Source organism: Podarcis liolepis (genome assembly GCF_965112155.1).
Source record: "Podarcis liolepis genome assembly, chromosome: 3".
Lineage (NCBI taxonomy): Eukaryota > Metazoa > Chordata > Lepidosauria > Squamata > Lacertidae > Podarcis > Podarcis liolepis.
The window spans coordinates 90746393-90762028 of NC_139557.1; the positions used below are offsets into that span (position 1 = coordinate 90746393).

General features: G+C 43.2%; 1 protein-coding gene across 1 annotated transcript in view; it reads right to left on the reverse strand.

The window, feature by feature from the left end:
• ALK (ALK receptor tyrosine kinase) overlaps positions 1-15636 on the reverse strand; it is a 599157-nt gene that overhangs the window by 425119 nt on the left and 158402 nt on the right. The window contains exon 2 of the mRNA XM_083496014.1: positions 4898-5017. Within this exon, the coding sequence (XP_083352140.1) occupies positions 4898-5017 (120 nt within the window). The remainder of the gene's footprint in view (positions 1-4897; positions 5018-15636) is intronic.

Consider the following 15636-nt stretch of genomic DNA (forward strand, 5'->3'; position numbering starts at 1 on the left):
TTTCTTCTAGAAAAAAAGGTGCCAGTATACACCATGAAGTTGTTACAGTAATTGCCACATTTTTAAACAGTGCTTTTCTTCTAGAAAAAAAGGTGTTCTGCGTGCCCTTGAGTACCACCAGAAAAAGAAGAAGAAGAGTTTGGATTTGATATCCCACTTTATCACTACCCTGAGGAGTCTCAAAGCAAGTAACAATCTCCTTTTCCCTTCCTCCCCCACAACAAACACTCTGTGAGGTGAGTGAGGCTGAGAGACTTCAGAGAAGTGTGACTGGCCCAAGGTCACCCAGCAGCTGCATGTGGAGGAGTTGAGACGTGAACCCAGTTCACCAGATTATGAGTCCACTGCTCTTAACCACTACACCATACTGGCTGCTGGGCTGGGGTACACTTCTGAAGTGGTAAAGATTTTTCCCTCTCTCTTCCTGAAAGCTCCCCTCAAAAGCTCTGACCAATGCCATAAGACTCCTGTTCCAGACTGGTTTGGGAGGAGTGTTTTTTAACTTCATGTCACACAGACCCTTGAACATAAACTTGTCCTCAAGTTTGCTTATTTCTTCTTTCCTCCTAATCCATTTTCTTTTTGTGCTGTGTATTTTTATATTGTAAGCCAGACCAGAGAAGAAGATTTTTTAAAAAAACTTTCTGTAAACTGCTCTGGGTGGGCGTGGGGGGGGGGAATATTTAAATAAATAAAATAAAAGCAATCCTCCCTGTAGGCTTCTATAACATCTTAGGGGCTCAGACAGGCTAGTTCTCTCAACCCTCCATCCTTGCCCTCGAAATTCTCAGTGTTTGATGGCTCAATCATTCTCACCATTCAGATTCTGGAACTCATAGCTCTTTCCTGCTCCTTCTTCCTTTTAACTTCTAAACTGATATGCTTCTGTAGAGCTACAGGCGCTACTGCATATGCATAAACCACTACTTTAACTTTTGCACAGCCCTATTTCACTTCCAAACTGATAGACAATGGGCTGTTCAAGTCTGGCATTAGAAGGAAGGTGATACTGAATAAAGAAACTGTGTTCTGACTGACATGACCAGTAATCAACATCAGTTATTCATCCACTAATGGAAATAGGTGGTATTAACAATAAACAGTGAGGAGTGCCTAAACACCTGTTACTATATCATTCCTGCTGCAGTTTCAAAGAAGCTGATGACTTTCTCTTGTGACTATAATATGCAGTTTTAGAAATGCAGTCAAGACTCAAGCATTCAAGGTTTCCCTTCTCTGTGTATGTGTGTGTGTGTGTGTGTGTGTGCGTGTTGCAGGGGAGGGGGAATACTATAAAAATAATTTATTTCAGCTTTCAATCAATTAAAAAAACAAGGAAAAAATAATTAAGAAGACTAATATTTCCTCACTTCAGCAGTGCCAGTCACTTAATTAGAAGGGTCCCATCAGACTATTAGGCAAACAAAGTTTTAATAGAAGTTTTTATTAACACACACTTGTAATCTTAATCAGGCAACAAGGCTGTGAACTGTTAGGAAATGATTTATTCATTCCTTATATGGGAGTGGAGAGATCTTTAGAAAAAGAGGCCTGTGAGGTTTGAAAGGCCTTAAACAAATAGTTTAGCTGCACTTTAGCTCAGTTTTAAAATCTGCAAAATGGCAATGTGTGTGCATTAATGGGGCAATATTCATTTATGTACATGCTAATACAACAAATGGAGTTATGTTAGGGTTTAAACTTTATTTAAACTTCTAAACCAAATGTTTTCTGCTGGATGAAATGATTAATATATTAGAAGGCACAAGAAGAAGAAAAATCTGTTAGCCTAAGACGAAACTAGAGGGTTCTCATTGTTCAGGTTGATACAAAAGCAGGGAGCAGATATTCTCTGCCATTTGAACAAATGTGTACTGTACAACATAAAAGGCTAAGGCATAAATTTAGAGAAATATGTGATGCCTTCACACACGTAGGTCAAACTTTTTCCTCAAGCAGATAATTAGAGGCTTGGGGTGAGTAAATCTTATTAGCCTTTTTCCACCTCATCTGTTCCCACAAGAGGCTGGCAATAGATTCATCCTCCTTCATCTTCCAAAAGGAATGCTGAATATAGCCTTTCCAGAAGCTACAAGGACTGCAAGAATGCCTATGCAGGACCCATATTACTCTGAAAGAAACCATTATAATAAAGTCCATACTGACTCCATAGTCAGACGCCAAACATCAGTTAAAAGATGGCGCCAGTGACTCACATGCCCTTTTGCAGTTGGCTACCAGACTGGTGTTTTCAACAAACCAGTGATGGCAGGTTTTGCAATAATTACATCATCATCATCCTACCATTTGAAGTGTCTGCAATTTCTCCTGCTTTGTCCATTACAATTATGTCAGTGCAGGAACCAAGGATGCTGCCTTGTACAGAGTCAGGCAACTGGTGCATCTGCTCTGTGTTGTCTACACTGATGGGGATTTCTCTCCCAGTTCCACCAGGAGTTGCCAGGGATTGAACCTAAGACTTTCTATGTGCAAAGCAGATGCTCAACCACTGAGCTATGGCCTTCCTTTAAACACAGACAAGTGGTACCCGACCCACAAACAGACCTATCTATATTGCCATTTGAATATGCTGTTCATTAGGGTTGCCTGTCCTAACACAAGATATATTTGTTTTAATTTTTATTGATTTAAAATGCTTTCATACCACCCTTTGCAAACATCTTAAGGTAATTTCCAACATTCGGTATTTTAGTTATTTTTTATGAATATACTGTAATGCCTTCAATATGGTACTTTGAGAGTCCCCTTCCCTAAGGATCTTACAGTCTAATAATAGACATTTAAAAAGTAACAAAGGAAGGGGAGGGAATCGGAGGTAGGATATGGGATTGTTTCAGCTACCTATACTTACAGCAGTAGCTAGGGACGGAAAGGTTGTTCTCTCTATATATATTTATCCCACCTTTCCAGCTAACAACAAGCTTCCAAAATGGCTCACTATCAACAAAAAATAATACATAATAGGATTCTTTTTAAGGCAGTGAAGACTAATGAAAATTCTGAAGGGAACAATTATGTGAAATGTCCATTTCCAATATTGCCATATGGGAAGCCAGGAAACCTCACAGAACGGTGAGCCAGAAAGACATTGGTTTAGAACACATCAGTCCCACTGCTAATTGCTGGTAGCCCAAATGTCCTCTCAGAATCAGTCTAATGGTACAATTCAGATTCATGATTCACAATTTAGTGGCAAAAGCAGAAAACCACTGTGTTGGTTTATACTTCGGCTATGTCATGCTTTCCACACTATAATTCCTGGGGATCTTGCCATGGCCTAATTTGATATAAACTGTCAAAAGTGTGCCCCCCTCCATTTTTTAAATTTTATTTTGATACCTAGTATTCCTTCTACAATGTGCTAATATTGTACTGCAGTAGTAATTCTCCCAAGAAGAAACTGCAGTGAAATTAAATCACTGTATAAATCAGCAAAGGGGAACCTGTGACCCTCCAGATGCTGTTGGACCCCCAACTCCCAGCCAGCATGATGAGTGGTCAGGTATGATGGGACTGTTAGGAGTGTCCTATTCTCGTGTAGGACCCAGGCAGAGACACATGCGCGGCTGGCATGTTCTCTCCCTCCTGGTTGGTCGTTCGGGAGCTTCAAAAGCTTTCCTCTGCCCGAACATCACAGCGACTGATGCCAAAAGGCATTAGCACACTCAGGGATCCACAGAGTATTCGCATTTTGCGTAACAGAACTCAGTAGCCCAGCATTTGGCTAATCTACGTTTATTTACATATAATACACTTGGAACATTCTGGCTTAGCTCCTTCCGCTTTATCATCAGACAGCAAAGAGAAAAAGAACAAAGGACAATAGTCCCACTTCACGGAACCCAGTAACATCAAAACATCCTGTCTCCACCACTTCCCACACTGTGGAATGGAAACATACACAGACAACAATTCCATGACTGCAGACACGGAGAATGAATCTCCAACAGGGACTTGTAGACCAGCAAGATATAAAAGGTCAGAAATTGCCCATCCTGATCTAAAGCAAAACAAGGAAGGATGTGTGTTTTGCTAACATTACCCCTTTTCTCAATGCATACAAATTCAGGTTGGGCATTGATGGATGATTGTTAGTGTATGATAAGGTCAATCCTCTCACAATGGGGCTCCCATTTTTGAGACTGGTTTAGGGTTATGGAAGAAATGGTACAAAACGACTCATCATGGAATTGTAGAGTTAGAAGGTACATCTAGTTCAACCCCCTACAATGCAGGAATAACATATGACCAGTTTCAGCCATATAAACTTCCCTGTGCCTAAAGAACTGCAACTGAACCCTTGCTCATTTATCTATTTGCCAGCTGAAATCAGTAGTGCTCAGAGTAGGGCATTTTGTGGGATATCTTTTTGAAAGATGATTTCCAGGTAGAGTCACTACTTGTCTTTTGCTGGATGGTTAAGACTCTTCTATTTGTCAAGGCATTTTCAACACACTACTTTGGTCACTAACTCATTTGAAGCAGCTATTTTCATGCTACTATCTTTGTGTATTTTTAAAAAAGTTTTTAAAACATATTAAACTTATTTGTTTATCATTAGGGCTATGTGTTACTTGAAACTGTTAATGTTGTAATGCACAATTTCTGTATGTTACCATGCCAAAAATCTTTTGCTAATAAATTCTACAAACAAACAAATAAAATGCCAGTTTTTCATATGAGTGATTAACAAGGTTATCAAATAAATACACTAACGTGTGAGCTCATCTTTAAGTTAACAGAACACTGGATGATCACCTGAAATCATTTATGATATGGCATTATTTTAGGAAACACCATATTTGAAAACTTATCTAGGTGGTCATTTGTTTTAACATAGGATCATTTACTGGGAATGTAAGATGAATGTACTTACAGTGCCGCCCTCTGGGAACAAAGGAAGGGTAGGAATCTCTCATGACCCAGGACAAATTCCAAGCAGTAAAATCCAAAGAACGTGGAGGAATATTTGTTGGAGATTCTGGAATGTTGACACCTACCAATAAAAGAAAGAGATCATGATGCAAAAAAGTTGATATATTAATATAAGAATAGCATATGCCAACCAGAAATTTAAAAAAACATTCTGTTTAGTACATCTATTTAAAATTATCCTTGCAAGTGAGCATGAATAGCAATTAACCAACATTACCCAATAGTAGCAGTTCAGAGAAACTGATATGCAACCGCGAGCTACACATTCAGTGCCACATGCAAGACCAAATTACTGCTGATCACCTGTGGGGAGAGGGGTTAGCAGTGCTGTCAAACCTGACAGCAATGCCCCAACGGTTCAGTGGTGTGCATAAAAGCAAAGACACCCCAGGCACACTGGGCAGTAGTTGCCAGCTTCCTCCCATACGAAACTTTCCCAGAAGTGAATTGGGGGGGAAGTCATGCTTGTTGGAACAGAGCAATTACAATTGTTGGAAACCTGGTCAGCTTTGTAAATGCAAGTTTAATTAGCAGCACAAACTTTTCACCAATCTAGAATGTGAAATGGAAACCATATCTAACCAGAGAAAATGCCAACCTATGATTCTGTACTCGCAATTGCTATTGTGGGTTAAAATCAGAACTGAGTCAAAGTGAAGTGGGCATGTTTTTCATGATGACTTTCATCCATGCCTATGGTGTTGTGAAATTGTTTTCAAACTTCTTTAGTTGGGTGCTCTCATCACCACATCCTAGGGAAGGGTTTGCTATAAGGGCTTTATTCTCTATCCTGCTATGAAGGCTATCATCACAGAACAGACATGCAATCTAAGCGTATGGCTCTCAATATGATAAAGGCTGAAGCATACATGAGTGCTGACGTACAGGCACCTGTTCGTGGTAGGAAAGTGAAACACAGCAATCAAGACAAGTCACATAACACACACACATCTGCACAGATGTTTAGTGGCAAATATAATTCCTACTGTTAACCACTGACTTGAATTAATAGGTAAAATACTGGAAGCCCAGATTTGCAAAATATAATTGCCAAAGCATGAAATAATATTATTTCCAGCGCCATCCACAGCCAGGACTGTAAAGTTAAAAGTAATATTTACTTTTTTTCTTTCCATAGGGAAGGAAAACTAACTCCAGCACAGAACTGCAGGCAATATCATCTGGCTGAAGTAGCAGATTCTTGGCATGAGGTCTGACCTCGGAGCATTTCTCACTTTATTTTTAGCCTCTGGAGAGTTGGCTCATAGAGCAGGTACCTTCACACCCTGCTGAATTTCAGTGTCACAAATTAGAATGTTCGGTATAAGCCTTTGGGGATTATCATGTCCCAATGACCCCACATCAGCTGCAATGGTATATTTTCATCTCTATCCACTCCAAACACCTGCCAGGCCAGCATGATTCTGAAAGTGTGAGATTAGCACTTCTGCTGCTCTGATCAGGGAAGCAGGTAAACTCAACAGAAAACAGGGGCACAGAACGCAGGCCGTGTCATGGAGGCCTTTTACTCTTAGCTCCTACATTTTAATAGCTTGTGTTTGACAGCTTAATTTTTTCTTTTCATGTGTAAGAAGGAAAATGAAACCGGTAGAAAACCAGCCTGATTGCAACAGAAGGCTAGTCCTCACATTCTCACATAACTCCTATTGGCTTCATGAGGAAAATTGCAGCAGTCTGCCATCAGAACAATTCAACTTAAAATTGTACTTTGGTCTTTCACTTCTAATCTCTTGTGTCTCCTGCTAAGCTGTTCTCTGTGCTTGGAATGACCCCTATCGAAACTGCTCTGCCTTAATATTGGTTCAGTCAGCTACCAATGTACACATACGCCCCTTACATGCAATAAAACCAGGTATAGATATATAACACAAATGTCATGTACAGCAATGCCAGCCAACCACATGGCAAACCCAAAACTCCCACACCCCACCTCACTCCCAGTGCTAATACTTGCTGATATATTCTGCCTAGAAAGCAGGCAAGCTGTCATAACACAGAGAGGTACAGTGATAGCATGGACTCAGAAGCCCAAGGAGCAGCAATTCTTCCCCAAACACCCACGGCCTGTGTTATCATTAAGCCAACTAGGCAGCCACCTAGAACAGACCTCAGAGGAGTGCAGCATAGGGGCATAGTTTCATATAGATTCGTTTTTGTTATATCTTATAACTTTCTGATAATGTGGTTGTGAATTTATGGGCAGGGTTAGGCTGTATGATATCTGAGCCCCCTCTAATTCCTTGATCCAGGAAAGGTTAAAATATTATATTAAAACCTTATCCTACTGTTCCAAGTAGCCAGGCAAGAGCCATAATGGCCCCTAAGCATGGGGGGGGGGGAATGTGCAGAAGTCATTTGCAACTAGGAATGGCAACTGTCACAGCAAATAACAACCTTCATGAAGATTACATGACAATATTACTCCCAGATATTCCAGGGCTTCATTGCAATAGTCCTATAAGACTGAAAGAAAATGCCTCTGAGTGCTCCCAAAATAATCCAATGCAAAATTATTTTTTTGGATATTCTGTGGTTGGAAAAACGCTTTCCCTTTTCCCCCTCATTGTGTATCCTCTGGAGATGCAGGACTCAAAGTCAAAATATACCGAGGAACTTTAACTCTGGTTGGAACATGCAACTACCCTTCCTGGCTCCCTGGTTAAAGGTACTTTATCACTTTTCTGCAGCCATACTAACCTTTTAAATAAATGAATGAATTACAACGGGAGGCTGACGGCTCAAATTTTAGTAGCCGGGAGTTTGGCAGGGCACATTAAACCATGAAGAGAAGGCATGCTGAACCTCTCCAAGCTTTTTCATTTAAATTCTGCTTTACTAACTATGGCCATTTTTGACATTCCTGCCTAAAGGACAACTTAGAGCCAAATACTGCTCTCAGATACTCAGAGACTAGTACTAGTAGTCTGGAGTTGGTATGCTTATATGATGCAACATATAAGCAAGGGATGTCTAAACAACAATACAGGATTGCCTGCAGAATTATCTATGTCCTTTAGCTGTTACACCACCATCCAACTGCAGCTCCTTTTCTCCTCCCCCTCATCACAGCCCACTTCATTTGTCCCCTAAATTGAGTATGAAAAAGTCACTGCTTTGTTTTTTCAGAGTTCTTCATGCTAAGAAATCGGAGGTCCTTGTAACATCTCTGGTCAGTTTTGGGCACTGGGCCAGGTCAAGGAGCTTTGACAAGTCCCAGCCCCTGCTGCTGACCACAAGACAATTAATTCAGCCCAGAGTTTCCCAAACTTTCTGAAGGAAGGCAATTTTCACTCTTCTGGCTCAAAAGGTTTGGTGTAAAGATTAAAAGAAACCTACCTATGTTTCTGGGAGAGTTCTGAGCATGTCTGCTTCATGGGAAGCTAATTGTGCTGTATCCTTGCACTGAAAGTCTTTATGTTACCTCATCACATCTAATGCAAAGATGTGGTAGAGCTACCTAGCCCCAGCAGGGAATGACAGGGACATAGGCAAAGCCTGAGCACAAAACTGTGCAGAGATGCAGTGGGCAAAAGCTCCTCTGAAGGCCTATGTACTTTAGGAACTCAGATGCCTTCATTTTAAAAAGAAAAAATCATTTCTCACAGCACAACAGCAGTCTCCTTATGGTGCACTGGTGTGCTTTGGCCTGCGGTCTAAGATTTACTGATGAGGCCTAATCCTGAATTCTAAATGTGCAAGTAATTTGCATTTTCCTCAAGAACGCAAGTGCCTTTGGAGCACAGATCCCATGCCACCAACATCAACATGGGGATATTTCTGTGATTAAATGATAAAACTTCAGGGGATGCAAAGCTGCCCTGAATGACAGGGGTTTGGGAATGCAGAACATTTAAATAATTCAAACCTATTGTTAAAGACTTTTGCATATTCACACGAATGGGTGCCTAGAATATGATGAAACTTTTCAAATGAATACTGTCAAAGAAGGAGGCGATATAAGAACATGTTTCGAAAAAATTCAGTGGTGGTTGCTGCTAGCAACCCACCAACTCCCATTGTTTCCAGAAAATGCAGGTAGTGGATACCTGTCATATCTCGACTGGAATGCAGAAAAGGGGCAGTCACAGTCAAGGTCCCGTTCCAAGTTACTGTGATGCTCTTGATCTTATCTCAAACACTAGATTCACTAGATCAGTGTTTCCCAACCACTGTTCCGCGGCACACTAGTGTGCCGCGAGATGTTGCCTGGTGTGCCGCGGGAAAAATTAAAAAATTCGACAGATTTTTTTTTTTTTTAAGTCAAATTTTCGATTGGGGCGCCGTCACTAGATGACCCCTGGGGTTCCCTCCCTCCCTCCCGCTCTGCGCCTCCCTCCTCCTCCTCCGGGGAGGCCCTTCCTAGCTCTCGGCCAAGGCTTGGCGGCTGCCACTCACTCACTCGCTCGCCCACCCGTCCCTCCATCCCTGCACCCGGCCTCTCCCCCTCCGTCCCCGGCGCGGGGGCTGCCGGGATCTGTAGTCCCCTCGCCCTTGGGCTCCGCGCCCGCGCGGGGTGCACGAACTATGTTTCCCAGCGTGGCCTGGCGGGCTGGGCGTTTTGTTTGAAGCGCTCTTCTCCCGGCCATGGAATGAGCGCGGCGGCGGCGGCCGGGCGGGCAGGGGCTCTTCCGCGCAGACCCCGCGCAGCCTGCCTGCGCCCCCGCGGAGATCGGGCGGCAGGATGGAGCCCGGGGATCCCCGCGGAGGCGGAGCGGCGGAGGCGGAGGCTGCCCCCCAGGTAGGGCTGCGTCGGCGGGGTTTTATTTTTGCAATGCTGCATCCGTGCCGGAGGGGACGCATCGGACCGCGGGGAGACCCCTTGGCGGGCGTGCAAGGCAATGCATGCGTGCAGGCGTTGCATGGAGTGCAGTGCAATGCAATGGCAACGCGGCGCCCTGCATGCATGCATGCAACTTCCACCGCCGCTCCGGACTTGGCAGGTGAGGGGGGTCCCCAGTGGGCGGCAGAGAGAGCCGGGAGGGCGAAGGGGAGCCGGGGGGGAGCAGCGCTGCTCCCCGAGCCGAGCCCGGGGGGAAACTTTGGCGTCGTTGCGCCGGGTGTTGGAAGCGGAGGCTGGCGGGGGCCCCTCACCTGCAAAACCTGGTCGCCTCTCATATATTTCGTGCATTGCATTCATCGCCCGCTTTCTCCTCCAAGGAGCTCCCGGGGGCGCGCGTGGTTCTCCCCGTGTTATCCTCGCAACAACAGCCCTGTGAGGTGGGTCAGGCGAGTGGCCCAAGGGAGCACCCAGGGATTGTCCTGGCCAGGTGGGGTGATTTGAACCCTGCTCTCTGCCCGGTCTTCGTCCTCATTTAGCCCCCACATGTGCATGACTGTGCATGACTGAGGTTTTCCCCCCTCGTCTTGGCTATGGTGTGAGTCTGTGCTGTTAATTAATGGGGTTCTGCCTTCGGAGAAGATGAGCCAGCCCTCAAGGAGGTGATTATGTAATTTGCTAGCAATTCATGTCCCTCCTGGCGTGACGCTGCGCGCTGACGTCACGGGGCTGTAATGGTGGTGTGCCTCGCGATTTTTTTCATGAAACAAGTGTGCCTTTGCCCAAAAAAGGTTGGGAAACACTGCACTAGATGCACAGATATTGAAACAATTTAAGGGTTTGATTCTCAACACCAATGATCATAGAAGCAAACTCTGGCAGATTTTGAAATGTGGAGACACTTTATTATATGCTGTAGGTCAGAGCTCAAAACATTTTTCTATATCAAAACAAAAGGTCACTGGGAAGTCCCAATGAAATGAATGGCAAGGTTCTGGGTGTGCTATTGTATTTACATACAGGTGAACATGCACACATGAAGTTCTCTAGCAGAAAATGTACTATACTGCAACTTTATCTTACTACTGCACTCTAAGAACTGCCTTAGATGTTTGTATGATAAAGATAAAAAAGAGCATAGCATGTTGAGTCCTTGGATATGAAAAGCAATTTATCCAGAATGTAGCTGCTAGACTGGTGACTGGGAGCAGCCACTGAGACTACATAACACTGGTCCTAGAAGATCAACATTGGCTTCCAGTATGTTTCCAAGCACAATTCAAAGTGTTGGTGTTGACTTTAAAAGCCCTATATGGCTTCTGCCCTGCATACCTGAAGGAGTGTCTCCACCCACGTTGTTCAGCCCAGACACTGAGGGCCTTCTGGCAGTTCCCTCACTATGAGAACCAGGGAGAACTACAGGGAACCAGGCAGAAGACTTTTTTGGAAGTCATATCCTCCCTGTGGAACGCCCTCCAGGCATATGTCAAAGAGTTAAACTATATACATTTTTGGAAACATTTGAAGGCAGCCCGGTTTCAGGAAGCTTTTTATGTTTGATGTTGTTGTTGTTTCCTGTATTTTGTGGTTTTCTATTTTGATTTTAATCTGTGAATCACCCTGAGACCTCCAGTATAGGGCAGTATATAAATTCAATAAACAGCAGCAACAACAACAACATTTCTGCTGGAAGTTGCCCAGAGCGACTGGGCAAACCTGGTCAGATTGACGGGGTATAAAAATAAATTATTAGCAGGAGTAGGAGTATCATGAGTATTATGAGTATCCTTGGCTCTCTGGAGAATAGCAAAAATACTTTAAGTAATAATGCTTTAGTGTACAAAGTGATCACTTACATTATCTTGGTATTTCTTACAACAACCCTGTAAGGCGGGTGCGTGTTATTCACCTCATATTGAATTATGAGAGCTGAAGCTCAGAGAAAGTTCCTTCTCCAAGGCCACCTGCTGGAGTCTGAGATGAAACGAAGGTGTGGATCAGAGATAACAATAGCAGCCGATGGCGAACTCCACAGTCAAACCACACTTATGAATAAAGTATTTTTGTTTGCTTGTTCTGCAAGTTTAGAGAACATGTAGACAACATTTTGAAACATTATATTCGGGAGGATGCCTATTCCCAGCTACTGAAGACCAAGAACAAAACTTTTGTAAAACAGCAAATTTGGCCAGAGCAAAACTTCATCTTATTTCTAGGCACTGCTGCAGGTTCATCCTTTGGGTAATGTGTTTCTGCCAGGTAGGATACCAAGGCAGCAGGCATTTTTCAAAGCTCTAAAGTGCCATAATAGAATTGTAGTTTCAAGATTGTAGGTCAAATTCCACTTGGTTACATACTGAGCTTGGGGGATATATTGCAAAATTACTCTCAAACAGTTGTTTGAATAAAAGCCAGGAATTCATCGTAGTAGTAATTCAGGGCCTCTTTATTCATTTTCCACACGAGCGACTCTAAGAATGGATGCAGAAAGCAGAACTCTTACAAGTATACTTCAAAAAGCTCAATTACAAGAGTCTAAGTAGGTCAGGGGTACAGAGTTTCTGCCTTTGGAAGAAAAAATGAGAGCCTCTAATTATTTCCTTACAAACACCCTATGGGCCATATTTAATTTAGCTCCACTGCGATTTTGGTACGACTCAGGCCCATCTCCTTGGCTAGACCTGCTATGCCAAATCCATAGATTCCTTCTCAGAAGCAGTTTTCATAAGGCCCCTGATTAAGCAACAGCCCAGTTACTTCCCAAATAGTTTGCTTAAAGGAGAAAGGTCTAATCCAGGAGGGAGGAACAGGCTACAGTGGTACCTCAGGTTAAGTACTTAATTCGTTCCGGAGGTCTGTTCTTAACCTGAAACTGTTCTTAACCTGAAGCACCACTTTAGCTAATGGGGCCTCCTGCTGCCGCCGCTGCACTATTTCTGTTCTCATCCTGAAGCAAAGTTCTTAACCCGAAGCACTATTTCTGGGTTAGCGGAGTCTGTAACCTGAAGCGTATGTAACCCGAGGTACCACTGTATTCCTGGCTTGTATTTTACTTTTTCCTACCTTGTGCTCCATTTTGTCACTACTTGCTGAGAAATAATGACTCTGTGAGCCCATTTTACAGTAAGCGTGCATCTCTGTGCATGCAGCAAATAAACGCCTGTATCAACACTCGGGCCCTTCTCTGATAGCCAATGGTGTAATATGCATGGAGGTGAGGGAGAGAACTGCATTCAGCAGACCATGAGAACAGACACTAGAAATGCTCCTACTGTGTACACACGCAAGCCCAGTATTAGCTGACTCTCTGATCCTTTGCATGCATACCCATGTATGGTATGTTCTCAAAGTCTCCTGTGAGCACAGAAGGAAGGAGACAGAGGCTTGTGGAGACACATAGAGCATGATAGGGGATGTACTTCTCTTTCCCAGCCTAGTTTTTCCTGCCCCTGCAGCCAAAAGAAGAGCCTTGCTGTTGGTTCAGACCAAAGACCCATTTAGTCCAGCACTGTGTTGTCACAGTGGCCAACCAGATCTCAGAATCATAGAACTGTAGAGTTGGAAGGTATCCCGAGGTTCATCCAGTCCAACCCTCTGCAATGCTTATAGAAATCTCCATGGATGCCCATGGAAAGTCCCACAAGCATAAGATGAGCACAACAGCACTCTCCAGCTGGTCAAACTGGTAAGAGTAGCCATTGGTACTCTAATCTTATATGAACCTCTTTATATAGCTCCCTGAAAATTTTGCAGGCTGTGTGTGTGTGTGTATGTGTTTCAGTTTTACAAGTTTCAGACTGGCTCCCCAATATGTTCCATGCTTTTTCTACTCTTTACCCCCTGAAGACCTTGGGTCCTTTCTGAGTTAATCTCAGGGGAGCTTGGGAGAGCTCATCCATCTCAATAGTCACCTGACAAACAAGCTGGCTACATGGTTGGCCTTGTCTACGAATTGGTCTTAACTCCCAATGGAAAGTCACAATTCAGCCACATTTCCCCCCACTTATTTCAATGAGAGGGGTAAAAAGCATGCTTAATTCTGCTATGTTGAAATAAATGGGGCAGAAAAGTGCTGGATTTTCCTCTAGTTTGGTTGATTCTTGTACTAGTTTAGCTTTGCCCACTGTCCTAGCAGGGTGCATAGCCTCAGACCAAATATTCTCTTTTCCTTTTCCAAAATGCTCAGTGACAACCCATCACTTCATCTTTTCCAGTTGGAAAACATGTTAAATAATGTATTACGTTACAATGATTTTATGTCACACTCTGAAAGCTTGATGAGTGCAAATAAACAGTATTCTGGGTGTCAGAAAATCTGTACCGAACTCTTGCCGAGAAGGAGGGATACAGGTAGCAATTAGTAGGTGGTAGTAGATGCCAAGATGTTTCTTGAGGCTTGAATGGAATGTACTTTTGGAAACATTTACAGTGACTGACACTGTTGACTGACTATGATCAGCCTGAAAAATTATTTCGTTAGGCCTCGTAATGCTTAGGAGCATGCTCTCCCCTCCAGACCCCCAAGAGAATTAAACATAAATTCTAACAGCTTGTAAATGCTTTAATATTCCACTTGCCCAAACCCCAGTTCTTGCCAAAGCCTGGACTTCACATAAGGGAGCATGAAACACCTTTGCTCCTCTTTTTCACCATTTGTGCTGTGCTAATGTTGTTAATAATGCCAGCTACTACGTGGAAGAGACAGCCATATCTACATTCCCACCAATGTCAGCTTGATATTTTCATTACAGATGACTATAGAAAATCCAGATTAAAGGCTTTGAATCTGCTTTTAGTTTCCTTTAAAAATGGAGGAGGGAACTGAAAGCATCAGATAGTATCAGCAGTAATTTGGAAATGTTGTAAAAGTGCATAACTATTTCCTTCCCACGCTTTTCTCCAGTCTAACTTTCCCCCAGAGACATTACTATTTGCCCTACGGAGGGAAAATAACCATAGATGCATATTTTTCCCCAAGGGGGGATAGGAATAGGATCTGGGGGAACCATTTAAAATGGTTCCAGTTACAGATAGGTAGCCGTGTTGGTCTGCCATAGTCAAAATAAAAAAAATCCTTCCAGTAGCACCTTAAAGACCAACTAAGTTAGTTCTTGGTATGAGCTTTCGTGTGCATGCACACTTCTTCAGATACACTGAAACAGAAGTTGCCAGATCCTTCTATATAGTGAGAAGGTGGGGAGGGGTATTACTCAGAAGGGTGGTGGGAATGGGAGATTGCCAGATAGCTGAGATGAGCCTGTTGACGACTCTTAACGACTGTAATAGGTCTTACAGGAAAAGGCAAGGGGTGAGAGGGTGAGAAATGGCTTAGTCATGTGTAATGGGATAAGAATCCAATGTCTTTGTTCAAACCAGGTCTCTCCGTGGTTTTAAGTTTGGTAATGAGTTGCAATTCAGCAGCTTCTCTTTCCAGTTTTCAGAAGCTGCTGAATCATCAACAGGCTCATCTCAGCTATCTGCCAATCTCCCATTCCCACCACCCTTCTGAGTAATACCCCTCCCCACCTTCTCACTATATAGAAGGATCTGGCAACTTCTGTTTCAGTGTATCTGAAGAAGTGTGCATGCACACGAAAGCTCATACCAAGAACTAACTTAGTTGGTCTTTAAGGTGCTACTGGAAGGAATTTTTTCATTTAAAATGGGGAAATGATACAGGGCTAAAGGATTTACCAGCTCATCCTGGCACCATAATGTCAATCCAGTTTGAGATGTTAAACAGCATAGGATTTAAAGATAAGGAATGTTAAGAAGAGAGTGCTTGGACACTGAAGTTGTCCATCAACAATTAACACCTGGGCAGCAGAACAAGCAGGCACAATGGTCAACATTCCCCCACTATGGCAAGATGTATTGCATTT